This window comes from Paraphaeosphaeria sporulosa (genome assembly GCF_001642045.1).
Source record: "Paraphaeosphaeria sporulosa strain AP3s5-JAC2a unplaced genomic scaffold CC84scaffold_5, whole genome shotgun sequence".
Taxonomy (NCBI): Eukaryota; Fungi; Ascomycota; class Dothideomycetes; order Pleosporales; family Didymosphaeriaceae; genus Paraphaeosphaeria; species Paraphaeosphaeria sporulosa.
In genome coordinates, this window is record NW_017253364.1 from 2,135,843 (window position 1) to 2,162,866 (window position 27,024).

The 27,024-nt window shown below is 55.9% G+C and overlaps 10 protein-coding genes across 10 annotated transcripts; 5 read left to right on the forward strand and 5 right to left on the reverse strand.

Moving 5' to 3' along the window:
- Window positions 1-1,076: 1,076 nt before the first annotated feature.
- Window positions 1,077-1,817, forward strand: CC84DRAFT_1217418 (uncharacterized protein; the record flags this gene model as incomplete). Its single annotated transcript, XM_018182889.1, has 2 exons — window positions 1,077-1,178; window positions 1,239-1,817. The coding sequence occupies 2 exons, from the start codon at window positions 1,077-1,079 to the stop codon at window positions 1,815-1,817; spliced, it is 681 nt and encodes a 226-aa protein (XP_018036523.1).
- A 167-nt stretch (window positions 1,818-1,984) lies between these two features.
- On the reverse strand, window positions 1,985-2,724 carry CC84DRAFT_1259422 (uncharacterized protein; the record flags this gene model as incomplete). Its single annotated transcript, XM_018184910.1, has 2 exons — window positions 1,985-2,234; window positions 2,286-2,724. A coding segment is annotated over one exon (425 nt), but the record flags the coding sequence as incomplete, so codon positions are not given.
- Window positions 2,725-4,204: 1,480 nt separating this feature from the next.
- On the forward strand, window positions 4,205-5,288 carry CC84DRAFT_1090454 (uncharacterized protein; the record flags this gene model as incomplete). Its single annotated transcript, XM_018174356.1, has 4 exons — window positions 4,205-4,322; window positions 4,372-4,821; window positions 4,868-4,984; window positions 5,038-5,288. 4 exons carry the CDS (start codon window positions 4,205-4,207, stop codon window positions 5,286-5,288), a joined length of 936 nt encoding a protein of 311 aa, XP_018036525.1.
- Window positions 5,289-5,817: 529 nt separating this feature from the next.
- Window positions 5,818-7,796, forward strand: CC84DRAFT_1091923 (uncharacterized protein; the record flags this gene model as incomplete). The annotated part of the gene is made up of 2 exons (XM_018174421.1): window positions 5,818-5,893; window positions 5,944-7,796. 2 exons carry the CDS (start codon window positions 5,818-5,820, stop codon window positions 7,794-7,796), a joined length of 1,929 nt encoding a protein of 642 aa, XP_018036526.1.
- Window positions 7,797-8,189: 393 nt separating this feature from the next.
- On the reverse strand, window positions 8,190-9,831 carry CC84DRAFT_1091302 (DNA glycosylase; the record flags this gene model as incomplete). The annotated part of the gene is made up of 3 exons (XM_018174397.1): window positions 8,190-8,504; window positions 8,610-9,586; window positions 9,723-9,831. The coding sequence occupies 3 exons, from the start codon at window positions 9,829-9,831 to the stop codon at window positions 8,190-8,192; spliced, it is 1,401 nt and encodes a 466-aa protein (XP_018036527.1).
- Window positions 9,832-10,357: 526 nt separating this feature from the next.
- CC84DRAFT_1164493 (uncharacterized protein) lies at window positions 10,358-11,160 on the reverse strand. Its single transcript, XM_018178497.1, has one exon. The coding sequence runs from the start codon at window positions 10,863-10,865 to the stop codon at window positions 10,554-10,556; it is 312 nt and encodes a 103-aa protein (XP_018036528.1). The 5' UTR covers window positions 10,866-11,160; the 3' UTR covers window positions 10,358-10,553.
- A 909-nt stretch (window positions 11,161-12,069) lies between these two features.
- On the forward strand, window positions 12,070-13,419 carry CC84DRAFT_1187160 (MFS monocarboxylate transporter-like protein; the record flags this gene model as incomplete). The annotated part of the gene is made up of 3 exons (XM_018180907.1): window positions 12,070-12,310; window positions 12,357-12,455; window positions 12,512-13,419. 3 exons carry the CDS (start codon window positions 12,070-12,072, stop codon window positions 13,417-13,419), a joined length of 1,248 nt encoding a protein of 415 aa, XP_018036529.1.
- Window positions 13,420-13,793: 374 nt separating this feature from the next.
- On the reverse strand, window positions 13,794-19,615 carry CC84DRAFT_752089 (uncharacterized protein). The gene is made up of 3 exons (XM_018187300.1): window positions 17,535-19,615; window positions 14,872-17,488; window positions 13,794-14,822 (listed from the first exon to the last, which is right to left on the reverse strand). Exons 1-3 carry the CDS (start codon window positions 19,202-19,204, stop codon window positions 14,169-14,171), a joined length of 4,941 nt encoding a protein of 1,646 aa, XP_018036530.1. The 5' UTR covers window positions 19,205-19,615; the 3' UTR covers window positions 13,794-14,168.
- A 2,160-nt stretch (window positions 19,616-21,775) lies between these two features.
- CC84DRAFT_1146052 (translocation protein) lies at window positions 21,776-23,320 on the forward strand (the record flags this gene model as incomplete). Its single annotated transcript, XM_018176542.1, has 3 exons — window positions 21,776-22,362; window positions 22,417-22,976; window positions 23,030-23,320. The coding sequence occupies exons 1-3, from the start codon at window positions 21,969-21,971 to the stop codon at window positions 23,318-23,320; spliced, it is 1,245 nt and encodes a 414-aa protein (XP_018036531.1). The 5' UTR covers window positions 21,776-21,968.
- Window positions 23,321-24,086: 766 nt separating this feature from the next.
- CC84DRAFT_1164497 (uncharacterized protein) lies at window positions 24,087-24,870 on the reverse strand. The gene has a single exon (XM_018178498.1). It carries the CDS (start codon window positions 24,632-24,634, stop codon window positions 24,212-24,214), a length of 423 nt encoding a protein of 140 aa, XP_018036532.1. The 5' UTR covers window positions 24,635-24,870; the 3' UTR covers window positions 24,087-24,211.
- Between the last annotated feature and the right edge of the window lie 2,154 nt (window positions 24,871-27,024).

Below are 27,024 nucleotides of genomic sequence, written 5' to 3' on the forward strand. Positions count from 1 at the left end.
ACACCCCGGCCGCAAGCTTCAATGCAACGGCCTCTATCACCAAGTCGATTAACCCGCGCCTCACCCAGCCATATATCGTATTGAACTCCCATCTACCGGCCTGCCTGTGCCTCAACGGATCAATGCTACCAACATCCCCTCGAGCCGTTCACACTATTGGCAACAGCGGCAGCCTTGCAGATAAAATTGCACCCACGCGTGCGAGGCACCGCATAGGCCTGTGCCCATAGACGTTATTGGATAGGTTCTATACTACCGCTTGTCCAAACTCTTGGCGGGGCCCTATTTTGTATGTTATCCGACTCTGCAGATACGTCCGGTTGGTGTACTTGTGACGCATGCAAGGCACACCCTTCCTAGATACGTTTTACGTTTCGAAAATCAATGATCCAGCCTCGATGCAGTTCCTACGCTGTGTGTCCGCAAGTTGGGACTCTCTTCTCTGCGTAGGAAGAGACACAGTGCTGTCACTCTCTCACATTCGGGCCCTCCACAAACATGGGAGTGGTGAGCGACTCCGCAACAGTCCTTGGAGGTCTTACGACCTGTCAAAAGCCTGAGTGCTATTACGGCATTTGCTCCATTGTCGCGCTCCAATACTCAGCCTTCTGCGGCAGGGCGCTCCTTCCTTCCGAGCGATACCGCCGTCAAGAACCCCACACGGACCCAAAGTAAGACCAGCGGCGCGGTCAGAGAGCGGCATGACCCCCATTGGGCCTTCACGTCTGCCGGAAGAGTTTCTACACGGTTTGGGGCGTCCGCCACATCCCAGGATTGGTCCGATTCGGCCCCAGAGTATTCCATGTTGCTAGCGATCCTGCAGGGGGCGCGGGATTGACCAATACCACCTCTCTGCTCAAATCCTGTGCACCACAACCCGTAAGCATGTTTGATGAAGCAACAAGTCGCGACGAGCCGCTCGTTTCGAGCGAGTGCGATATCTCTGCCTGACTCCTCGGGCGCTCCAGCCTTAGATGGGTGCACCTTCGTTCTTGAAGGCTTCCTTCTGCGAGACAAATCGACCAGGAGCAAGTTTTTGATGACTGCTGTCTTCTTTGGCTGTCACCCATGACGCAATGTCCATCTCTCTCCTCCTCGCACTCGTGGTGTCGCTCTTTCTAGGGACCATCGCTGGCTCAGATGCTCCCACCGACTTGACTGGCTTTCCCAAGTGTGCTGTACGCCTCGACATTCCCCGGGCAGCTACTGTAATCATCAGCTAACGACAATTTCTCCAGCAAACATGCATCAGCAACAACCACGGCAAATGCGCCCTCCTCGACATGGAGTGCATGTGCAATAACCAAGTCCCCACCATCTTCAGCTGCATGCAGGGCTCCTGCAACGCCGAAGACCAGGCTACCACACTCAAGTTCGCTCAAGACCTATGCGACCAGGTCAACGCCACGTCCACGGCGAAAGCATCTGGCGCTGCGAAAACGGGGGCGACGACGCTCTCCACGGCCGTGACGACAGCTACTGGTTCTGTGGACGCGACATCGTCCCCGATTCCATCGTCATCGGCAGCATCTCCAAAGTCAAGCCTGTCGACGGGTGCCACAGCGGGGATCGGCGTGGGCGCTGTACTCGGTGCGGTGGCTGTTGCGGCGGGTGGATTCTTTCTGTGGCGGCGGAAGCGGGGACGCGGTGTGGAGGAACTGCCTGGGTTTGCAGTAAGGGAGGTGGATTCCGAGTACACGTTGCCGCCCGAGTATGGGCAGAAGGGTGTGGAGGGGGTGCATATCATACATCATGAGGCGGATGGGGTGCAGTGGATGGAGCTGGAGGCGAAGGAGGCGACGAGGTATCATCGGTAGCTTGGGGTGGTAATCGAGATTAGGGTTATGACTTGGAATCATTGACAGGTGTGAGGCAGCATTGGGGCTTGACCGGCCTTTGCGTAGCCATTGTCAGGGCAGAGATGGGACAAGGCAGTGTAACAGTATCACGATGGCACCGCAAGAGCAGGAAAGGAATTGGAGAGGTTCTTTCATTTCGCTAGATGAGGTGTACGATGTCGGTATGTCCAATCCATCAATACCCATTCCGTTTCAATCCGTTACTTTTTTCATGCAGCCGACCGAGTGCCAGAACGCAACTTCCGCGTCCGCTTTCGTGAAGCACCTGCCATTACACCTATTCACGCTATGTCACACTGCCACAGCCTCGATCATGACTGATATCATTGACAGACAGACACAAGAGTTGATAGTTGTATCATCATCCCGGATCACCTGTACTTGTCAGTTAGTGTGTGGCTACATAGCAAGGGCCGCAATACATACAGAAGCGACATCACTTACAAGGCACCAAGGGCAACCGCGAGAGCAGCACCGAGGAGATCAGTGCCGGCGCGCACGACGCCCGCAGCACCAGACGGCTCAGGCTTGCCAGTCTCGGTGCCAGACGCGTGGTGGGTGCCGCTCGCGCCGGTGCCTGTCGCGGTGTGGTTGCCAGTCGGAAACGCGGTGGTAGACCACGACGTCACGTTGGTGGTCGCCACCACGGTGGTCTCTGAGAGGGAGACGACGGGAACGGAGACGGTGGTGTTGGGCGCGGCGGGCGACGTGATCAGCGTGATGCTGATGGAGGGCGAGCCGGTGGGGACGGGGAGCGGGCCATTGAGCGGGACGCAGGCGCCGTTCAGGCACTCAAAGGCGGTCGCGGGGCCCGTGCAGCAGGTTGAGCCGCAGATTTGGACACCGGCAGCGCAGTTGGCGGGGCCTGGGGTTGGGATGTCAGCATGGTGTCCAGGGAGTGCCTGCCCGAGCGCGCATCCGCGTACCTTGCGCTAAGGCGAGGGAGGCAAGCGCCGCAATGGCGACGAGGGAGAGATAGGAAACCATTGTGGTGAGTGGTAAGTAGTGTTTCGACTTGAAGCTAAGAAAGAGCTGGAGAGATTGTCGGTCGAAGAGACGGGGTCGAGATCGAGGTCGAGGTCAAAAGAGTGGGTGAGGGCAGAGAGGCAGGAGAGAGGTAGTGTTTATATAGAGCGTGTGCGGAGGGCCGCAGAAACAGTTGGCCAGGTGAATGGGTATGCGGTGGGGGACAAACGGCTGTGTTTGCTCGAGCGCACGTGCGGTTGACGTGGGACCAATGCGGCGGCGGCTGGTTCAGTTCGATGCCCGCAATTGCAATGAGGGCGTGAGATTTGAGGCTCTGCGAACGAGTCCTATGGTTGAAGGCCGCCTGAGGTTACACGTTGAGGTTTATTGATGTCGATCTGGTACAGGTTACTGAGAGAACACGGCGGAGACGAGGCAATCGTGCGCTGAATGGTGCGGCTACCAGGAGTGAAATATAGAAAAACAATTATGTTTCGAAATGCCATTTCCTCAAGGGAGCAACAGGAACGCTGCGGTCTTCTGCTCTGTTATGGAACGGAACTATCTGTCCATATACGACGCCGTCTGCCTAGGGAAGTATTTCGCCTATGCACATAGTGATACGTGAGACCGTTAGCCATTTGTGATACACATTGCTCTCAGCCCTAGTGGATTGCACCTCGAAGAAAGGTATCTTTGCCGCATCCATATGCCGAGGGTAGCCTACTGTGTTACGTCCATACATAGATCAGGAAAGTGCGAGCAGGACGCACAGCCGAGAGCCGGCTTCACGGATGATGCCAGTAGTGACACTGGACGATATGTCCACAGAACATACTTGTTAAGCTTAATAACGCTCATGGGGCACGTCTTGTAATCCGCTTTTCCCTGCACGATATAACGCGACAGATCTGCCATGGAAGTACCAGATACCTCAAGTCCGCCCGTCTCAACTTGACTTCCAGGCTATTCCTGTTGACGGCCAGGCTCTGTTTATCTCGAAAGTGCAACTGCAGGTGCTGGTTCGAAATAGCCTTCAGGCTCCACAGAAGACATCAAACGACGAAGTTCGCGGCGGTGATTGCACACAAGCATACTAAGGTCATACCATCTCGATGTTCTTGGGCGCAGTCATCGCAACTGGAACCGTAGCAGCATACTTTGTCATGTCGTGATGTTGGATGTGGTCCCTCAAAATGAGGAAGGCGCCGCAGCGGGGCCCATTCTAGCGTCTTGGCAACCAACAGCGCGGGGCGCACAAGACTCATCGATAGATTTCACCCTCCACACGCGCCGCCTATTCCTCCCCGCAGCCGCCGATACAGTCGCCCTACCCACCGAATAATCGCAAGCCTCCGCCGCCGGAGCCAGTCGCAACCATGTCTCTCACAAACTCCCGGTTTTACGAGGAGAAGTACCCTGAGGTGGAGAGCTTCGTCATGGTGAACGTGAAGCAAATCGCCGAGATGGGTGCCTACGTCAAGCTGCTCGAATACGGTGGGTCAAAGAAGGACAAAAGATTGGAGCCTTATTTTAATATTGGCAGACAACATCGACGGCATGATCCTGCTCTCCGAACTCTCGCGGCGTCGTATTCGTTCGATCCAGAAGCTCATTCGCGTTGGCCGTAACGAGGTCGTCGTTGTGCTGCGTGTGGACAAGGACAAGGGTTACATCGATTTGTCGAAGCGCCGTGTGTCTCCCGAGGATATCATCAAGTGCGAGGAGCGGTACAACAAGTCCAAGATGGTGCATTCCATCATGCGCCACGTCGCCGAGAAGACCGAAACCCCCATCCAGGAGCTGTATGAGAACATCGGCTGGCCGCTGAACAAGAAGTACGGACACTCGATCGACGCCTTCAAGCTGTCCATCACCAACCCCGATGTCTGGAAGGACGTCACCTTCCCCAACGACGTAGTCAAGGACGAGCTGCAGACATACATCAGCAAGAGGCTCACACCGCAGCCCACCAAGGTGCGGTCGGATATTGAGGGTAGGGTTCGCGATGCACCCGTAGAGACTATGGCTAACGGTTGCAGTGACCTGCTTCGGCTACGAGGGCATCGACGCCGTCAAGGAGGCTCTGCGAACCGCCGAGGCGAAGAACACACAAGACACACAGGTGAAGGTGAAGCTGGTTTCACCGCCGCTATACGGTACGATTACACCTTGATCCAGCTTGCACCCTGCGCAAGACTAATTCCCGCAGTCCTCACATCCCAGTGTCTCGACAAGAGCATCGGTATTCAGGTCCTCGAGCAAGCGATCGAAGATATCAAGGCGAGCATAACAAAAGCAGGCGGCGACTGTTCGGTCAAGATGGCGCCCAAGGCCGTCACGGAGAACGACGATGCGGAGCTCGCAGCGCTCATGGAGAAGCGGGAGCGCGAGAACCAGGAGGTCAGCGGCGACGAGGACGAGAGCACGAGCGACGAGGGTGGCGTGGCCGAAGCCGACTAAGCGGCGGTTGTTGGTTCGAAACGGTCGTCAAAAGTGAGCATCTGGCGTTCGGTAGAGGTTTTGGACAAGGCGTCGTGGGCAGCCTCAGCGTAGACTGTGGACGCCATCATGCATGTGCTCGGGTGGAATGACAAGATATCAAGCGCACCGGAAAGGTGTTGCAATTTGTATACGTTTCCCTCAATTCAGTCTTCGGACACTGATTCAGACGGGCGCGCATTACAGGAGGAAGTTGCGGAGGCTTGTGAGCAGGCGCGTTTACGCGAAGCGGGAAGCTTGGGCCAGTGGGGTCGATAGATCGCGATATGACGGAGCTTGCTTTGGGGAGCTCCGCTATCGAACCTGGTTGTCTAGCGCAGCCAAGTTTCGCAACAAGGCCAACTCCTCACCGATTCCGTGACCTGTGCCGATCTTGTGCTATAACCTGGTGGAAGACCTCTCGCGTGATTGATAACCTATACTTTCGCGTGCGACCGCGACTCTCACCCGCCGTAGCACTAGACGGAGCTCTGTCAAGCTCCCCGCCGCCATGGTACGCTGGGGCAAGCTCTTCAATGCAGACGGCCACGACAGGCGACACCGGCTCCAAGATGAGATGCGATCGCGTCAGTAACCGAGAGATTTGCAGTTTTGGACGCTCCCTAACAAGTGCCAGTACTGCCCGTGCGCCGCGAACGCCCGCCGCCGCCGCCCATGCCACCGAAAGAGGTCACCAAGGTCGCGCTCCGCCTCAAGCACCAGCTCGAACAGGTAATACCGTGCGAGCTGGAAGAAGAGCTCATTACCAAACCGCACAGTCACGTCCTCACTCAAGCCGTCATTGCGACTGCGAAGGAGGCTGGCGGGGAGGACTACGCAGCTTGCGTGGTATACTGTCTGCTGGTGGTCCAAAAATGGTTCAAGAGACAGGCGCTGGCGGAGCTGTGGGATGCTGACCTCCACGAGGTCCGCGCGGCAGCTGCTGAGATGATGGCGAAGCGCATCATTGAAGACGAGGAAGACCACAACTACCTTATGGAGCATATCCTGCTCAAGAGGTACTCCATCTTCGTTGACGGCGAACCCACGGCCCCTGCCAATGTCATCGAGCGCGCGGTGGACTTGCATGCCCTGACCGTCATTGGGTCCTCTGGCTACCAGAAATGCATACAACACCTGTGGAGGGGCTGGCTGGTCCAGGACGACGAAGACCCCAGTCGCTTCGTCCACTGGGAGAACAAGACGAATACCTCTTACTGGTCGCACTTGGACCCTGACCGTATGAGAGTCCCACGATACCAGAACGCCCTCCAAATTGCCATCTCTGTCGCCTTCCTTGCGCTCTACACAGGTGCCATCAACACCATCAATCCCTCGGGCGATCTCGATGTTGTCGAAGTGTTGTTGTACATTTTCACTCTCGGCTTCATCTGCGACGAAACAGCCAAGCTGTGGAAGGTCGGCCGCTACTACATTGGCTTCTGGAACGTGTTCAACTCCACGCTATACGCACTTCTGGCGACCTCCTTCGTCCTGCGCATGTGTGCCTACGGAGCTGGACACGATGAGGAAAAGCGAGGACACTTCAACACGCTCAGCTATGACTTCCTCGCCTTTGGAGCGCCCATGTTCTGGATGCGACTCCTCTTGTACCTCGACACCTTCCGCTTCTTTGGCGCCATGCTCGTCGTGCTCAAGGTCATGATGCGCGAATCCCTCATTTTCTTCGCCCTCCTCATCGTCGTGATCATCGGCTTCCTGCAAGCATTCGTCGGTCTCGACCTCACCGACAACTCGCTCCAAGACTCTGGCTTCGTCATCCAAGCTATGCTCAACGCCATCATGCAGAGCCCCGAGTTCGATGGCTTTGAGCGCTTCCAGCACCCCTTCGGTCTGATCCTATACTACATCTTCACCTTCGTCGTCATGGTCATCCTTCTCAACGTCCTCATCGCGCTGTACAACTCCGCGTACGAAGACATCACCGAGAACGCCATCGACGAGTATATGGCGCTCTTCTCCCAGAAAACCATGCAATTCGTGCGCGCACCCGACGAAAACGTCTTCATCGCGCCCTTCAATCTCATCGAGATGTTTGTGCTCATCCTCCCCTTCGAATGGTGGCTCCCCCGCCAACAGTACGACCGTCTGAACGACTACGTCATGGGCTTCATCTACAGCCCGCTGCTGATCGTGACGGCGTGGCTGGAAACCTGCGCCGCGCATACGGTCCGCACGAACCGCAAGCGCGGCGAGGACGACGACGACGTCATCCAGGAGTGGGAGCAGGTCATGGGCGAGTGCGACTTCGAGGCCGACGGGTGGGACAAGAAGGTGCAGTCCACGAAGCCGAATGTCGAGTTCGACACTGCGGTGCTCGAGGTCCGGAAGCTGCAGCAGGAGGTGTCCGAGCTGAAGGAGATTCTGCTGGAAATGAGGGATAAGGCGAATTGGGGGAGTGATACGCTGAAGGAGAGCAAGATTGAGGAGAAGGGTGAGAGCAGTGAGAGTGTCGCGAGGGAGGAGTAAGTGTGTAGGCCTGTTTGTGATATTATTGAGCTGGTGTTGACGTGGACAGGCGAAATGCGAGATTGGCGCGTATGATGGATGAGACGGGGAAGACGGATGATGGTACGGTGAAGACGGCGGATGGGAGTGATTGGCACTCTGATTAACGAATTAGCCAGCGTTGTTGTTATCCAACTTGCTCAAACTGAACTGTGTTGTCGTACATACCATGACGCCACTGTCTACTTTCCTCCAAACAATAGTGTTTCTTATTCCCGCGAGTCCAAATCCCCACAAAGAACATGACAAAGCGTCAATCCCCTCCCATTCCCACTTCTAGACGATATCCAAAATAAAAATCCCCTGCAAAGTTTCACGACGCTTGATCCTTCATCCAGATGCGTACGCCCCCTCCTAAGTCCCCGCAACCAATTCCCAACACCTCCGCATGCCCGTCGACAACGTCGCCCCGCCCATATCCCCCTCCTCCACCCACTTCCTCGCCGTCTTACCCTCCCCTATGCCCCCCTCCGCCGCCCCCTCAAGCCCAACATGCACCACATGCATCGTCAGCTTCAGATGCGTAAACACATGCACCAGCGACCCGAGCTCCCTAACCTCACCAACATCCAAAGACCCCAGACCAAGACTCTCGACGTGAGCGCAGGCTGTCGCTTTCCGTACTTCGGTGGTGAGCTGGTCAGCGGGTAGCAGTGTCTGCTGGGGGAACTGCCACAGGGACGCGAGCAGGCCTTTTGCGGGGCGCTGCTCGATGAGGTAGCGGCGGGTGGTGCAGGGGGCGGACGAGGAGGGCGTGGAGATGATGCAAACGACGGCGTCTTCCTCGGGGACGGCTTTCTTGGGCATCTTTTTGGGGAAGAGAGAGCAGTATGTTGCTATTGCTTTTGCTTGGGCGGGCGTTGCGGGCGGTGTTTTTCTCTTGTTTGAAGACTCCGTAGCGGGAGGGGCAGCTTCGGTGCTAAGGGTTGGGGTTGCGGGGTCTGGTTTTGGTTTTGGGTTTGGAGCCGTGCGGGAGGTGAAGTAGTTGGATATGGTGTTTGCAGGGGGCTTCTGTTCTGTCTTCCGCTTCTTTGCTGGTTTTGGCGCGGCGTCATTTTCGTCATCGTCACCCGCATCCTCAGGTGCGGTCGCGAGGTCCTCGGTGTCGAGTTGCAAGCACAGCGTACATGCGTCTTCGATGTCTGGCACGTCTGTGGTCACGGCGGCTTTCTTTGTGGACAGAATTTGCCCCTCAGCGTACACTCGGCATGTCCGCTGGATCGGACACTCCTCACACTTCGGCCGCGGCGTGCAGATGGTGGAGCCCAGTTCCATGAGTGCTTGGTTCCACTGTCCGGGGACGGGGCTGCGTCCTTGCTCGGGATACCCTGCCACGCTCTTCACCAGCGAACCTGCTACATCCCATAATACATCTGTGCTCTTTTTGTCTTTAGCGTCAACGTAGAGGCCGAGCTGGCGACTCAAGACCCGCGCGACGTTCCCATCGAGGACGGGTTCCGCTTCTCCGAAGGCAATGCTGGACACAGCGCCGGCGGTGTACCGCCCAATACCCGGGATCTTTTGCAAGGCATCCACAGCGCTGGGGATCTTGCAGGGGACGTCATCTGTTGTAGCGAGGACGGCTTTGGCGCCGTCGTGTAAACGCGTTGCGCGGGAGTAGTAGCCCAGACCTTTCCAGACGGCGAGGACGTCGTCGTGTGAGGCTTCCGCGAGAGCCTCGACAGTCGGCCATTTCGATATCCAAGTATTGAAGTATGGTATAACAGTCGAGACGCGGGTTTGTTGCAACACTGCACAGTCTTAGCACCTGGGCCAGCCTATCTGAGTGCATACACGTGATGGCGCGTCAACACGCGTCGCCTATCTCATCTTGAGCGCGCCGCGACGCACACCCTCAACAAAGGACCTCTGCCGGGTACTACTCACTAACTTCGCTAACCCAGACCTCATACGCGCGCTTCTCCAACACCTTTCCAAACTCTGGCTCCGCACCCTCGTGCTCCGCAGGATCAAGCCACTTCTTGCGCCACGGCATGTTTCTCGCTTCCTCAATGCCGTCGAACCATCTCAACAGCTCCTTTCCTACACCTCCATCCTCAATCAGGAGTGGGTAATGATACGCGGATGAGTGGGCGCGTGATGGTGGGATCGCTGTCGGCTGTGGTGACGTTGGTTTCGTGAATGCCGGCGCGATTGCGGCCGCGGATTTACTCTTGGGCTTTGCGCGTGTCGCTAACGTCTTTCCTTTGGACATGACGCGCTGGATAACTGGGAGCTTCGTTCTGGGTTATTGACGTGGTAACGGGGAGTAGATGCTGGCGCGGGCGCGTCCGTCGAGGTTCGTCGCGCTAACCCGTTTTGGAATGACTTGACGGTGTGATCGATCAGGGGCTTCGGGTGATATTGGTGTTTGTCTGGCTAATTGGATTTTCGTGTAGTTGGGAACGACCGGAGGCGATCGGTGGGGTCCTGGGTCTGGGAAATTTTGGTCATATGGCCACGCGAAGACCTCACAGTGTCAAGCGAGCGGATCGAGAGTTGGGTGTCAACACTAGAGAATCGGGAAAGTAGTATGAAAATTGAACTAAATACAGATAACTATACCCAGTAATACAAGCCCGCTGTCTCCATGGGCGGCAATCTATATCTCTGACCTCGCCACGCTCGTACAACAAGCACTGCAAGTGGGCCCAGCGTGCGGTATCTTGCAACCATTTGGGGAAAGCAAACCTCTCAATCATCACATGAAGGTCTGAATTAAGCTGATTTGAGGATGGGCTCTGTCATGCTAGCAGCAGCCATCCACACCTCGTGGGCGCCTGTTGCCGAGTCGTACGATACGATGACCTTGCCATGGTAGTCGCTTTCCGATTTCACAACCGATGCACCCTCCGCACTGTTTCCGTATTCAATCAGTCTTGGGTGACTTGCAGGAAGACCTGGAACAAGGTCATCGATGAGTAAAGGCTTGAAATGAGATGCCTTGGGATACACCGAATCTGTATCCTGTATCACTATACACTCGGGCATTCTATACTCCTCCCAATATTTGCGTTGGGTTGCAGTCATTTTAAAGTACTCGCGCAGTTTGCTCTGCATTGGGTTCGTGAAAGCGTTGAGAAATTGCTGATGAGTGTGCTTTAAAGACCTGTCGCAGACAGTGTTCCGCCAGTGATGGCTCTGTCTCATCCTCAGAATCTAACATTCATCTCCTCACGATTGTCCTGTCAGCCAAGATTATTACCTACCATGAAGACACCGATTTCTGAAACGACGACGACCGAAGTACATACAGTCAAGCTCTTCAACGTTACATTTGTTATCTTCACCTAACTCCGACCACTTGAAAAAAAGGAGGGTTGTTTCTCGGTTATTGTAAATGAGCGATACTAAAATTGGAGAATAGTTATTGCTTTGTAATACCTGTATTCTGAAGATAACAAAGATTTGAAGTGCTATCCTTCTCTAGATATGGGGGCGATATGTTGTACACCTCCAGCGGCACAACACACCACTCAGACTCCGTCCAAACTATATCTTGCTTCAAATAAATGCACAGTGAATCTGGCTACCTAGACAATCTCCAATGCAGCGCACATGCCAGCGCCCAGCACGTGTCATCGTGTATGCTGTGTTTACAATCGCCGTGGTCAAAGGAGCAAGATGCTGGCTCCAGAGATCTTCTCCTCCAGGTATCCTTCATTTTGGATTTGTCGATTCGACAGCTGGAACCCCACCATTGGGACTTGCCAAGAGACTTTCCTAAGACGAGAAGGAGCCTGATAAAACGAGAGCGTTTTGGAAGCATCTTCTGAGGCTGTTCGAAGAGGCTGGTGCAAGGCTCGATGCGAAGAAGGAAAATGCGGACGGGACGGAGCAACAGGCGGAGGTGGAAGAGGAAGATGAACGCTAATATTAGTGGAGAAAGGCATAGGATTTGTTTGATCCAGCATGTGACTTAGTGTAATGGCAGGTGACATACCTTGTCAATTTCGTATAGTCGTTCCAAGGAAGTAAAACTAGCATCGAACCTGTTTCTGCAAAGTTAATCACGCGCGAACAAGAAGAGATTCAAGTCTTCGCACAGTGTGTTTTCAAAGTGACCAATCAGCTTCAAGCTATTCGACAAGGGTGCCTTTTATAAGTCGTGGGCTGCCTACAAACCATTCTACAATCTTCTCGTTCTCCAGTGTCGATAACTCCACGTTGAGTCTCCTCAAACCAAGAGGGATAGAAGTCTTAGTCTCCGTCCCGTCGGTGAATACCAGCATCAATGGAGCAGGCCCAAGAATCAACACCAATATACCAAGCCTATCCCGAAGGAGGATTGAAAGCGTACAGCGTCGTTCTTGGAGCATGGTTTACATTGCTACCTGCATCTGGACTCTTGAACTCCACTGGGATCCTCCAGGCGTGGCTTTTCGAGCACTACCTAATAGACTACACGGAGAGCGAGATTAGCTGGATCTTCAGCACCTTCGCATTCCTGTTCTTCTTTGGTGGGTTCATCGTCGGTATGGTATCTTCCCGTACATTTAAGGAAAAAAACCGCCTGACCAGCGGTAGGACCGCTGTTCGATAGATATGGCGCAAAGAGGTTACTGCCCGTTGGCGCTCTGGGACTTGTCGCTTCTTTAGTAGCAACGAGTTGGTGTCGCTGTGAGTTTCCAGTGTCCAGAATCTTGATCATTCCAGCCCGCTGACTTGAGCGATAGTATACTACCAATTCATCCTCTCATTTGGGGGTCTCGGAGGATGCGCATGCTCGGTCCTCTGGACAACTAGTATCGCTACCTTAGGTCACTGGTTCGACCAAAACCGCGGTCTTGCGACCGGAATCGCCACGACCGCTGGTGGAGTCGGTGGCGTCTTATTTCCCATCGTTTTCACCCAACTTGTCGGCAGGATCGGATTCACTTGGACCATGAATTGTTTCGCTCTCATCAGTGCATTCTGCTTGGTCGTTGGCGTCGCACTCCTCAAAACGCGTCTCCCAAGAAGCCCTCACGCAAGTCTCATCATGGACTGGCGCGGTTTCAAGGACTTCCGATTTGTCCTCACCATGTCGGCGATATTTGTCCTGGACTGGGCTGTACTGGTGCCACCGGCGTACATATCGACTTATGCCAGTTCCAAAGGCCTTCACAGCCTTTCTCAGCATGTCCTAGCGATCCTCAACGCAGCCTCGATCCTTGGACGTGGGCTACCGGGGCCGATAGCAGACAGAATAGGTCGGTTCAACGTCATGATCTTAAGCTCGGCCGCATGTACGGCATCGATTCTCGGACTTTGGCTGAATGCCAATTCAAGTCGTGCGATTCTTAGCGCTTTTGCAGTCCTTTACGGACTCTTCAGCGGATCGGTATACAGTCTAACACCTGTATGCGTTGCACAGTTATGCCGATCTGATGATTACGCGAGCAAGTATGGCACTGCGTATGGCGTTGTGAGCTTTGCAACATTGGCTGGAGTGCCCGTATCGGGAAGCATAGTTGATGTCGGAGGTGGAGCCAACTATGCTGCGTTGATCTCGTTCTGTGGCGCTGCGTATGCTGCTTCTACTGTCCTTTTTGTTGTTGCTCGCGGCTGTAGTATTGGATGGGGTTTGCAGGCCAAGTTCTGAATGGGAGCGAGCCACGTGTGTCTTGCAACCTTGAGAATAAGGGGTCTGGGATATTACCATACAGCGTACATCTCGCGTACTCCAAGTCAATGCTTATATAGCAAATGAAAAACCCACACCCGTCATCAAGCACACCTACGCTTCTACCGCGGCTGCCGCATAAGGAAATACCAACCCACTGGCCGCTCGGAACCTCCCCCTCCTACTAGCCTATCTCTGTGTCTACCTAGCCCCGGCCCCTACCACACCCACCGTCCCTGTGATTACGTTTGGTGGGTTGGTATGCACTGGAAAGTCATGTGGAGGGCCGGTTCTATCTTGCCTTCTGCAATCGCGGATATATCGTGGATATTTTGAAGGCTACAATTGTTGGGGTTCATTGGCGTGAGGCTTCCATGCTTCACAGATGACAAAAATAGTATTACGAAAAGATGTCCCACGTGACCCAGACCTAACGAATGTCCAGTGTTCAGTCCGGTCCCCTACATATGCCAATCCATTCGCTCATAAATCTCACTGCGCGAACGCCTCCAATGCCAGTACAATGTGATCCAAAATGCCTGCCCAAATGTCCAAATCCATGTCCACCATGCGTAATGGAGGGGGGTATCCGCAAACGAATAATAAATACCAGGTAATCCCTACAAAACGAGGATAATGCAGCGTAATCACAAAGGCCAGGACAAGATGTACGACCCGAAGATGATATGTATGTGTGCCAGATAATGATAGAAGGTGCATCTTGTTGTTCACGCCGTGGCAATGGGCTCCTGCGTCTTCTTCTTCAGCCAGATGTCGCCGCCTTCACCTCTTTCCCACTTTTTCCATGCGATGTCGTAGGCTTCTTCCAGATCTCGCACCCATCTCTTCGTGTCAAATAAACCGCTGCTCCACCGAGCTTCGTACAGGGTGCGTCGGAGCTCGCTCAATCGGCCTGTCGCGCGGCCGTCTTGATACTTGCAATTACGGGCTAATCGAACGGCCTTGTCTTCGTAGTCATCGTCACTCTCTGCAATCAGATCCTTCGCAGCTTGAACGCCTTCTTGATTTTTCGGGAGGGCACCTTTGAGAATCGAGGCTGCCATGCGCGAGCACATCTTGTAGTTATATCTCGGTAGAGTGAGTAGCGGTGTGCCTGACCAGAGAACATCAGCAGCTGTTGTGTGTGCATTGCACTCAGGTGTATCGAGGAACAAATCGCAAACACGGGCACGTGCAATGTGTTGACTCTTCTGTGCGACATCTGTGAAGATTACGCGGTTCGCGACTTCGGAGCCTGCCCACGCTTGCGCCGTTAGCTTGAGGTTGGTTTCGCCGAGGTCCGGAAAGCGAAGCAGCCATAATATAGCTTTGGGAACCTTCTGGAGGATGCGGAGCCATGTGCGAAAAGTCGTAGGCTCGATCTAGTGGATGATTAGAAATATGAGAGAAGTGGAGCCTTGGTCAACTTACCTTGTACAGCTGATTGAAGTTCCCGAGGATGATAGCATCGTCTGGAAGGTTGGGGAAAATTGATTTCCGCATACTCCACCTCCTCTTCTGCTCATCCTCCCAGTTGAGTTGCGCTTCTTGGGCATCTGGAGCGCTCTGCCGATGATCACAGCAGAAGAAGGTATCGCGACAGTAGATGATGTTCTCAGCATAGATCCAGTCATCATCTTCGCCACCACTGTTTTCGTCGACTAGTGCGTCTTCCAGATCGATGTTTCTACGCCAGCTGCGTAGAGTGTTGGGTGGGACAGCTGTGTCGTCAGCAAGGAGATAGTCACACCACTCAGCGCCTAGCGTTCCTGCGAAGCCCATGAAGGACATCTGGATGGGTGCTGGACGGGCAGCAAACACTTCGTTTCTTGCACCTCGGGTATATCCGTTCAGATTGACCAAAATGTGTATGCCGTCCTTAATAATCTGGTTCACGAGACGTTCGGCAGGCCAACTGCTGGCATCGTAGAAGACCGGTGCTTCTCGCTCGATCTGCTGGCGATGTACTGTATTGTCGCTGGCCGTGGTAGCATAACAATACGCCTTGACTCGAGCCTTGTTATGGAGACCGAATACTGATTGCATCAAATGGGCCAGAGGGTGATTATTGAAGTCTGACGAGACATAACCGACTTTCAAATAGGGAGTCGGCGGGGGCGGAGGAGCGTACACGGTCGGAGGAAGCCAGGGCGCCCTTAGTGTCGAGCAAGAGATACGGAGCCCGTTCCGCTGGGAGATCAGCCTGATCTGCTTGGCCGACATTGGACAAGTGAAAGTATGGAAGGGGAGCACCGTTGGAGCAGCAGGTACAGTCAGTCCTGCCGGCAAGTGAGGTCGCCGGTAGCTTGCGACTGGTCGTTCCTTTCCAGTCCTGTACTTATCCTGGTACCATTGCCACGAAAGCCGCCGGATAACGCGCTCGACAAGACGCACAAGGCGGGCTCCCTCCCACTTGCGGCCTCGCCATTTCACGAGTTCGCCCCGAACGCGACTTTGTTCCTCTTGTAGCTCTTGAGTCGAGTTGTTTGTCAAGGTGAGCGACCGAAGGATGTCCTGGATGAAAAGCTCGTCCATTATGCCACGTCCCCAATCTTCCCCATCGGCCAGCTGTTTTTCAACGAGGCTTACAACCTTGTGTATCCAACCACCGCTCCTTGCCCCTGAAGACCTGGCATCGAGTAGCATGCCATTGTCGTCCACATGCCAACGATCGCGAGAACCACGATCCTCAGCGATGCCACCTCTTCCATGCCATCCACAAACCGAGTTCAAGGCGTTCGCAAGGCCACAAACAGCTTCCGCGAAATCTGGGCTCGCCTTCACTGCTCTCCTGTAGTAAACAATCGCGTCACTTATGCGACCCTTGTCCTTGACAGCATTCGCGAGATTGGCAAGAGCAATGTCGAAGTTTTTGTCGCATGCTACTGCCTGTTCGTACATCTGAATCGCCGCTTCTAACTGACCGATATCCTTCAGAAGACTGCCGAGATTGGTATACAGGTGAGCATGACGACTGTCGAGCATCAGACCATAGTGGTAGTACGCAAGCGCAAGAGCTATCCCGCTTCCTGGGACAAGGCCTGGGACTGTAGGTTTTTGCATGGTGTTTGAGACCGGGATACGCTTCGAAGGAGCGGACTGTTGAACACTGGCCAGGAGAATGCCCACATTGTTTGCTGTGGATGGGCTTGGCTGCAAGGCGAGTGACAGATAATACAAAGCGAGAATCTCTCTGACTCCATAATTGCTTTGGAACGCAGTAGCTTTGGGTGAATTGGTCGCCATGCCATCCTGGAAGATTTTGGCTAGAGATAGGAGAGAATTGCTTGTGGTTGAAATAGCAGCTTTGCGCGCCATAACCTCGTTAGGAACGTACCTGAGGCCTGGCAGCTGTCCATTCGGCGGGAAGCAAAGTTGCGCAGTCTTAAGTGCTGGTTCGGGATGAAGTAGGATCGGGTCGTTGGATGGAGCAGTCCGACGGCCACCAGGAGAACGTTCCGAACCATCGTAGCCCACAACAGACAGTATGTGCTGAATCAGACCGTCGATACCTTGCATGTGTAAGCCTGCACCAATGAGCACAGCATTCTCGAATGCCTTTGCCGCACCAGCGTTATCGCCAAGAGCATACAACATGTTCCCTTTCGCGTGCACCAGAGCAAGGATACGGCCGTTGTCGCACCCAGCAATGGCGTAGCCACTGGAACCGAAACCCGGCTGGTCTGCCCCAGCTGTTTCCTCGGGATCCTTGGGAATCGAGTCGTTCTCGGTCTCGTACTCAAACACCGGCCGATCTGACACTTCGGATAAGCGTGGCGATTCGGATGTTGACGTTGAACATTCACTTCGTCCGTCTACGTTCTTCAAGACTTCTTTCTTTACCAGCTTCAACGAACTCTCCACCTCTTCAATAATTTGCACTGCTTCCTTGTTCCTATGGTCACTGCACAGCAACCCTAGCAGATGTTCTACTGCCTCAAAATAACTAGGCCGTAGCTTTACGGCTCTTCGCCAATACCGCTCAGCTTCTTGTTTCTGATGCAGGGCAAGGAAAGTGGCTGCTAGATTGGACGTCGCTTCGACATGGCTGTGGTTGTTAGTAGTCTTCTCTGTGACCTGATCGCTGAACTCACTCTGTGTCTAATTTTAGAATGTGCTTATACCACCCATGCGCTTTTTGATAGTCACCAAGCGCGTAAGCAAGACATCCACCCAAAAGAATACCGTCTATCCAATTCCAGTTGCTTTCCTCACAGTGTTTCGTTATGGCATCCAGTGCGGAAGCCGCTGTCATGCTCGGGGGCACTTCGTTCCGCAGTTGATGAATCCCAGCAACAGAACCAGACATGCGTCGAAGAGGGCGCAACGGTTCCATCCCGGCAACTTGTGGATGGATGGAATGTGGATTTGCGAACGGTTGTGTTTGTGACGGGTACCATGACTGTCTATTAACATTCGGATCGACCCCAGCGACAGACCATGCAGACGAAGAGCGGGTATGCGACGGTCTACGGAAGGTATCTCTATTGGTCTGCTGCTGCAGATGAAAATCGAACTTTGCCGTCTGCGAAGCCTCAGACGCGTGCACGTTGGTCGCATTAGTTGGCGCGCTAGAAAAATTGGCCGCTGGCTGTTTCGGGGGCTTAGGATAGATATGTGGTCGTACGGGCTGTTGGTGGCCATTGGAGTGTTGTGAGCTAGTCTTGCGTGTCGACTGTAAGTATTTGAGCAGGTCCACGTAGACAGTATGTGCCCAAGCGAAGATCTTCTCTCGACTCAGCGCGTTTAGTGATTGCGGGCCAAACTCAGCTGTACTCGGTGTTGGAAACTGGTCTACGACATGAGTACTGTGACTGGATGCGAGTGAGTAGTCCGGGTGAGGGCGATGGCTGGGAGGAACAGGTAACGGTTGGTCTTGATAGTCTAACGCGGCGTTGGGATGAGGCTGCTGGAAAGAAGCGGGGTAGTCGTTCGCTGATCTACCAAGAATCTGATAAGGGGTTTGAAGCTGTTGTAGTTGGTAAGGATGTGGTTGGATATTCTGCATGTTGGGCAAGGTGTTGTTGTATGCATGGGTCATATATGCGTTGTGTTGAGGGTGGGACCAATTAGGTGCATGGTGATTATAGTACCGTGGATCTCGCATAGCAGCCGGACGGTACGGTATAAAAGTCCCGTCGTGCCAGTATGGGCCAAATGGCCCTTGGTCGTTGGATACGGTCGGTCCCTGAGGGCTCTGCATCATCTGCTCTGGGCCGCCGCCAAACGGGCTACCGAACATCTGAAACTGGGGATGGTTCTGCAGCGGAGGAATCTGATTTAGCATTGAATCAATCTGGGGCAGAGCTCGTCCGGAGCCTGACTGAAAGTACAGACTGGGACTCCAGTCGGCCGCAGCATCCTGGTGTACGCCAGGGGATCGCAGGGGCAGGTCCTGGTTGAGATTGTACATGCCCGACTCAGCTGTGACCGGGAGGATGATATGCTTTGTAGCATGTGGCTTCTCTGTCTGCTCCACCGAGGTGCCATCATAAGCTGCTGCAAGGATACCATTTGGCGTCTTACGCCGAAGCATATGCTCTGGTGGTTTGACTGTGTTCCTTCCACTATCTGAGCCTTGCGAATGGTACGAGTTGTGGCGCGACAACGGATGGGCGTACTGCTGGGGAAGCTGTGGAGCCATACTTTGCTGGTTGAAACCGGGAGCATTTCGAGGTAGCTGGCCATTTGGAGAAGCGAGCGGCTGCTGAAAGGGGCCCAGCGGCGAATGCAGCGGGGGAGGGTAGTGTCGGACCATCGTCATGGTGGACAATGCCGATGTAGACGCTGGTAGAAGATTAGTGCTGGCTGTCTGTGCCAGAGGCAGCTAAGATATGCTCTCTCTTTGAGCAAGTCGAATGCGTCAATGATGCCTGTCAGATGCACCAAACAGCTACCGGTACCGCGGGACTGCGGTGGAGTCGTTGGTGGTGCGGATCAATTGCAAGACGCTTGCACCAAGACCGGCTTGTGCCTATGCCTTTGCGAAGTCGTCGCCAGTCTCCCGCACATGACATGTCTTGGGAATCGTGGTCAGGACTGCGGGCACCGGGCGCTCCAGACTGGAAACCAGCAGAAGCCCGGGCGGGTGGGGACAGCGGTGGGAGGATCGTCGTCTGCACGCTCTGCTCTAGAGGGATGCGTGGGTCGCGGGATGGGTTCGCGGCGTCGGGAGGGGAGGTCTGCACGGCGGGCAGCGGTCAGCGATGAAACGACACCTCTGGGCGGGTGCTCGTCAGAGGGATGCAAGGGCGGAGGCCAACGTGTTATTGCCTGGGGCGCCCGCTGGCGGAATGCTTCGCCGCCCGCGTGCAGGGCCGCTGGCGATCGGGGATGTTTGCAGCAAAGCAGGGCCGCTGCACACACTCTACACGCACTTACAGGATGCGCGTTGGCGTCTGCCTGGGCGCCGGGGCGTATGGGATGTCGGATCGGGCTGGGCGAGATGCTGTGCAGCGTTGCGGCGGGCTCGGAGCGTACGAGGACTGATGCGAGGCAGGCGCAGGCGCGGTCGCGTTGTGCCGGCTGCCTCTGTCTCGAGCAGCAGCAAGGACGCGCAGTGCAAGCGCAGGTCAAGGCCAGGCACAGGCTCAGAGATTTGTGACTTGTAGCGGGACAGGGCGGATGACGGGGTAGACTACCTGTGCTTGCAGATTGAACGCGGGAGATCCAGCGGGCGTTGGCAGCGCTATTGCTGTCCATGGGTTCGAGCTTTCGTGGCTTGCATAAGGTCCTGGTCCACGACGCCGCCAACAGCCCGTAGAACCGCCCTATCATCACCGCCAGATGCCTGCACACTGCCCACTGCACATTTCACGTCGAGTCGCTGCCGGCTCCCGCGTGCCCCGTCCGCATCCCACTGCTGCCCTGCTCTGCGCGGCAGCCTTCGAGTGCGTGTCGCCACGCTCGCGCTGGGACCGCCACGCAACTGGCGACAGCCCCAGATGTGCGTCGCTGGCGCTGGCATTGCACCAGGCCCAGCTGCATAGACGAAACAAAGGCCATGTGGCGCCCAGGCCGCGTCGACCTCACCACTCAACGGCCCCCGATGCGCCCTGCCAGAGGACGCCGTCTTGCCACCGCCGCAACGCTTGCCCGCCATGCTGCAATGCAGCTGAGCCGCTGCTACCGTCGCAAGACCCTCCCAGACTCTGATGGCCGTGATGACTCTGATCATCACCGTTGCCTGGCCCAGCACCAAGAAGTCAGTTCTCCTCTAATTATGGGGCGCCCGCAGCAACTGGCAAGCACCGCTCGCCGCGAACCGTTTAGCCTAGATTACACATTACTGCATCGGTGAGACCCATGCAAGCCCGCGCCGTCGCCTGTGCACTACTGTTGACCTTCCCTGGCAAACATCGGGGTTGGCAGCCATCGGGCACGAAATCCCCATTTCGCTTTCCAAGACTGGCAGCGACTTGTCGTAGTGTCTCGTCTGTGCCGCTCACCAAGTATCAGATATCAGCACCTAATCCTCCGGGGCTCACGTTATACATGCGCGGCTGAAACACCCTGCATCGCAAGCCATGTCGTCACGCTACGTAACATATGTAGACCGTAAATGATGGACCACTACACCATTGCCAGAGGCCGGTGCAGCGGTGAGTAGTAGGTCGTTCCTCTTCTTCACATCCAAAATAGGGTCAAACCATGGTCGAGTCCGAAAACAAGAGATATGACCCAGAGTGTTGGTGAAGTTACATCACAATCGTCTTCTGTGGGCTCCCACGAGACGGCTTCTTGCTGCTGCGACGGTACACATACTTTTCGCCTGTGTTCAGGTTGCTCAAGTCTCCGAGCTTCCATGTTCAGGAAGCACGGAGAAGACCCTAGGACAGGTATTGCCGGATGCCGAATGGATCAGCAGACTGCGGGTTCTTAAACCTCAAAAATTTGCTGCGCCAGCTCTGTGCGCTGGTGACACAGCGTTGGCTGGAGTGCGCCTCTGGCTGTCGACAGCAAAGGCGTCGGCGCCATCCCGCTCAAATGCGTGACATAAGACTCCCCTGCATCGCCGCCACCATGAAGCGAAATCGAAGAGGCTCTTCGAGGTTTGCATTGCTTCAAAGTAGACCGCCGTAAACAGATTAAGGCCATTGCGAAGTGTGAGTAGAGTGGTGCGAGCACGCTGACTAGGCAGTGGAAGGCGCGACCTAATGCGAAGTATGTTGAGTCGAGCATAGGGGGCAGGAGGCCGTGAAGCTATATCTCTAATGCGAAGCAGACACGTCGTTGGCTGTGCCTAATGGACTTCATTGTGGCTGTCGGATGGTTGCAAGATTATATGCGTGGGTAATAGGTATCGAACCACGCGAGGTCGAAGTTTTTGTTCGCGCTTCGGCGCTTGGAGATAATCCGGGCCGACGCTAATTGTTGGCGATGTGGCATGTTTCCGAACATCTACGTTACGGCCTTTCAACGCGCGCTTTCATTTTCCCGTATAAAACAACCCCGGGGCGACCTTGCGTTCGACACCCGCTGTCTCACTCACCTCTCCCTTCTTCTGCGTCCCACCCACTATTCACAACATGAGCTCAGAAGCGCCACCGCAGCCTGAAGGGCCTCCGCAAGGTCCACCTCAAGGACCACCCCAAGGAATGCCCATGGGCCCACCGCAACCAGGCCAACAGCCCACGCCAGAGCAGATAGCGCACATGCAACGCCAACTTGCTATCGAGGCAGAAAAGGCCGGCATGACCGTGCCCGAGTACATCAACCGACTCAAGCAGCAAGCCATGGCACAGCACCAAGCGCAGTTGCGCCAGCAACAGATGCAGCAGCAACAGCAGCAGCAGCAGCAGCAGCCGATCCAGCCAGGACCGCCGCAGCCAGACGCGATCGCGCTTGCAAATTGGCTGAAGAACCAGGACTTGAAGCCGCGCACAGTTATCCACGACGAGAAGCGCAAAGACATGTTTCGAGGTACGGTTTCTATGAGACTGTGCGAGTGTGTCGGGCAGTGCTAAAAACTCACAGTCAAGCGTGCAATCCGCGCACTCATGTCTCCAGCGTACGAGAAGGCGTGCTCCAAGAACCCCATCCTTCCCAAAGTGAACGACCGCGTCACCGCCGAGAACGCGTTCAAGAAGCTCCCGCTCTCCCTTCTTGCCCTCCGCGTCAACAAAGTAGATCCTGACCACGCGCATGACGGCCACAACCACGCCAAAGCCAAGCGCGTCAAGGGCCTCTGGACCGTTCGCATCGAGCAGCACCAGGAAGCCAACGACGACTGTTACTACATATGGCTATACGAGGGCTCGCAGTGGAAGCAGAAGCTATATGCGGTCGGTGCGCTCGTCGGTATCCTTGCCGTCGTGCTCTTCCCGCTATGGCCGATGAAGCTGAGGCTCGGCGTGTGGTACCTTAGTATGGGCATGCTCGGTCTCATCGGTCTGTTCTTCGCCATGGCTATCTTCCGATTGATTCTTTTCATCATCACCATGTTCACAGCGGCTCCTGGTCTATGGCTATACCCTAACCTTTTCGAGGACGTGGGCTTCTTCGACTCGTTCCGGCCGGTCTGGGCATGGCAAGAGGTACGAAACTCCCATTAACCTACAAGCTTGAGGATCGATCTGACATGTAACAGACACCCGAGGACATCAAGAACAAGAAGCGCGCAAAGAAGGAGAAGAAAGCCGCCAAGCTCGCTGCCAAAGCCGCGGGCACACCCCTCAAGCCCGCAAAAGGCAAAAAGGCCATCTCTGGTACCGCAACACCCCAGCCCGAAGCCCAGGCCGAAGCTGCTGCTCCCGCACCCGCCCCCGTCGCGGCAGAGTCAGCACCACAGCCCACGGGTTCAGAAGCTGCACCCCCGAGCGGCACCGTCTCACAGCGGCCGCCGCGCGCGACGGTGGAAGAGGCCGAGGACGACGAGTAGGATTCACGTCCAAGGTCGCGTGGTGGGAAGTCTTTTCGTTCAAGCATCCGGAGCCGGCGTTAGGGAGTGCGTGGGATTGGAATTGGAATTGACTGGGTTATGCACCGGTCAGATCTTCTAGAATGCATTGCCGGTGGTACTGCAGACGACTCTGAGACGCAGGGCCATATGCGCTTTTCTGTAGTATATCCCTGATTGGTTGAGTATTTGATTATTCAGATATTCATGCAACTGATTCTCTCCGCGTCGCCATCATCCATGACTGGTTGAGCATGTGAGGACTCATGCATTTGATTCTCTCAGCTTCACGATTGCGCATGGCCGCAGGGATGTCGAGCACGTTGTTGAAGTCAACAGCGTCACGGGATTTCCTAATGAGCAGAAGCCGAGCTCGTGGGACACCGGCACTGGGTTCCAGGCGACCGGTACAAGGGTAGCACGCTGTTCTGCACCGGCGTGTCCTGTACCGTCGCTCGCAGGTGGAGCTTCCCAACGTCACCGCACGAGCGGCCGACGACAAGCGTCCGCGAACACCACCATGTCCATGGCACCCCAGCGCTCTCGCTGCTTCCATGCGCGCAAAAGAGAGGTAGGGAAAGATAAAGAAAAGGGCAGTGCCGCGGAACATGCCATTTAACCATTTCATAGGCGCACCCATAACGCCCAGCCATGCAATACATATCAACGCCCACCCCGGCCTTAACCAAGACATTTGATAGACGACTAGATCGAATAAGAAGGGAAGGGAAGGCGGCTATGCGGTGCCGGTGGCCTGGCGACTAATCGGGGGGCTGCTGTGCAGATTGGAAGCGGTAGCTGGCGAATGTGTGATGGTGTTGGAGGCGGGGGCGGAGGCAGCTTCGGAGAGTTGACGTTCTGTTTGCCCATCAGTCAGTTTGCACGTCGACGAAAAGAGGGCGGTAGCCTACCCAACTCGCGTATCCGCTGCTTGAGCATCTGGTTCTCCCGCGTCAGGTTCTGCGTCTCCGCCTGGTAGAACGCGCTCTCGTCCCTCTCTCTTCCGCCCCAGCTGCTCGGCGGCAGACTCTCGCTGCTTTCGAAACCAACAAAGCCGTGCGAGGAAGTGGGTCGGAGCGCGGGAGAGACGGCCTGCGAGCTGTTGCGAGAGCGGCTGGCGAAGGAGGACTGGCGGGACATGGTGGTGCGGGCGGGGATGGCGGTGGGTTGAGTGGGCAGCGGCGGCATGGACATGGAGCGTTCGGAAGTAGGGGTGCTGTCGTCGACGGCGGAGGTGTTGGGTTGTGCGGACTGGGTGGTGAGGGCTTGGATCTGGGATTGCTGCTGGCGGATCATGTTGAGGAGGCGGTTCTGGGGGTGATTAGTCGCTATATTGACTTTTATGCTCAATGCAGTCGAAACTGCGAGAGTTGTCTGAAGTGGTACAAGAGACTCTGACGGATGACTTGGCGTAGCTTACCACCTGGCCCTCCTGCTCGTACTCGAGCTCCTGGTGCAGGTCGCCCAGGCTCGGCGCGCGCTCGTGGTGCGGGCTCTGAGGCCACGGTGCGCCGCGACTCCTCGACGAGGGGCTCCTCTGCATTTCTCCTGGGGCGGGGACGGCCGGGTCGTTGAGGTTGAGGTTCAGCCGTATGCTTGACCGGCGCCGTGCTCGCTCTACTTCCCTCCGCATACTACCCGAAGACTGCCGCCGCAGATCCTCATTCTGGATGCCGGCGTTCATGGTGGCTGCTGCGGCGAGGGAGTGCGGCGGCGTGTGCGAGCGCGACTGCGACATGGTGCGACTCTGCTGTTCGGTGGGCGAGAGGCGTGCTTGGAGGGGCGTGTTCACAGGGGATGGTGACGAGGGTGGAAGAGAATTCAGGTCGGGGGGCATTCTTGAGGCGGAGAACAAAGGGTATAAGGATGCGGGAGCGGGCGGGGGCCACTGGACGTGCGGCGGGATGGGTATGACGCGTAGGTTGGGAAGGGTGGGCAAGTAACGCCGCCGTCGTGTGGTGGTGGGGAGACATTTCGGAGACAGAGGCGGGGTAGGCTGCTGACAACCACAAAGCATCGTCCTTGGCTCGACGCTTGCGCAGGAACAAACGCATGCGAGCGCCCGCCGCGATGCATGCACCGGAGACCGGATGCCGTCGCCTGAGCGTGCGCGTGCTGCGCGAGAACTGGCGCTGTCAAGCGGTGAGCTGCAAAAGGATCATCATCACTTGATCGACATGGCCCTCGCAGCCAAGGCGCATCGATAGCCTTCAGCTCGCTTGGGTACAGTGGTGTCACAGTGACAACAGGGAGGCGTCGTTGTGAAGACATGCATCGAGGTACGCACATCCAAGTCACGTCGGGCTGCATTATGTATATGCCGAACGGATGCTGCATAGGCCACTGAGCAGCAACACTTGCGGACAGGGCTATTGGCCGACCGGAGCCGCTTCCGTGATCTGCAAACTCCCAGTTCGGCCTCATCAAACTCTACGCCTGCGCGTGCCTGTGTACGCGCTGCATCAGCAAACAGACCGCACGCGTCGCCAACGTGTCGGCATGCCTCTCAAGGTGCTCATCACATCGCACCCCGCGTCCGCTATCGATTAATCTACCCTACGCCTGGGTTCGCCGTCCACGTCCGTGCTGCACCTGGCCTCGCCCGCCCGAGTCCTTGGGCTACGCGAACCGTTCTTTTGCCCGACGCCGACGCCCCCATTGCAGCACGCATGGCGCCCTCATGGCCTCGAGCAACCGCTGCGACGTGATACACAGATTGCACATGGTCGCCGGCGCCCCTCGCGCTACGTTGCAGTCATTCCGCCCGCGCCTCCGCCAGCAAGGCGCGGCCTGCCCCCCGGCAACCGATCGGGGAGCTTTCCATCTACCTGGCGGAAGCGTGCCGGCGGAGGCGTTAGCCCTGGTAATTTCAACAGCCTCCGGGCCTCATTTGTCACATTACGCCTCACCCGATGAAGCATCGTCGGCGCATCGCACAGGCACCACCGCGCCTCACCTGACCGCCCTGCGTGGTGCGGCCGAGGCAAAGAGACCAGCCGGCCCACTGACAGCGCCCGCGTGCCTCATGAAAGCTTCTGCACGACGTCGAGCAGTCCTCTCGCTGCTCAAACAGCCCAAAACAGCCAACGGCCGATAGTTCAGAACGGTGCAGATAGTGTGACGGGATCCCGAACGCCATGTCCCCATTTAGCCTCCTCGGCCTGAAAAGGGGCCACTCGGCTGCCCGAGCGCGCCCACCAGCCCAAGCTGCGAACACCCCCTGCGACCCTCTTGACTAGGTCGTCTCCACTGCCCGCTCGCGTCACGGTGCTCTTCGTCGTTTCTTCGCACGTTTCAGTCTCTGCTTGTCGTCTCCTGCCCGCATATCTGCAGCGTCTCCTTCTCTTGGACGCATGTCCTGTCCCCTCGTTTGATATACGTCTCTCAAATGCCCTAGCCAAAAGGCTGCCCGCTCGTTCTCAACGTCTTCTGCAAATTCCGAATTCTCCGCTTCTTTTTGAATTGAAACCCGCCCCGGACGCCTGCCGACCTCCTCACGCAACAGTGACACGCTTTGTTTCCTTTTTCGGCTTATCAGTCTTCCTATACCGCCCCGTCGTCGCATCTCGTATACCTTACTTGTCTGACTTGACCGTGCCACGCTGTGGAACTGTTCTTTGTACAAGGCGAATATCGCCCAGCCTGCTTACTCGAACATCACGCAGCCCCATTACACCCATCCTCGC

Bases quoted from the DNA above. Each gene is read 5' to 3' on its own strand.
- CC84DRAFT_1164493 (XM_018178497.1), bottom strand. From the start codon at position 10,865: ATGACTGCAACCCAACGCAAATATTGGGAGGAGTATAGAATGCCCGAG.
- CC84DRAFT_752089 (XM_018187300.1), bottom strand. From the start codon at position 19,204: ATGACGATGGTCCGACACTACCCTCCCCCGCTGCATTCGCCGCTGGGC. The intron at 17,489-17,534 runs GTGAGTTCAGCG...TAACAACCACAG, and splicing joins ATTCTAAAATTAGACACAGA to CCATGTCGAAGCGACGTCCA. The intron at 14,823-14,871 runs GTAAGTTGACCA...ATCATCCACTAG, and splicing joins ACTTCAATCAGCTGTACAAG to ATCGAGCCTACGACTTTTCG.
- CC84DRAFT_1164497 (XM_018178498.1), bottom strand. From the start codon at position 24,634: ATGATCCGCCAGCAGCAATCCCAGATCCAAGCCCTCACCACCCAGTCC.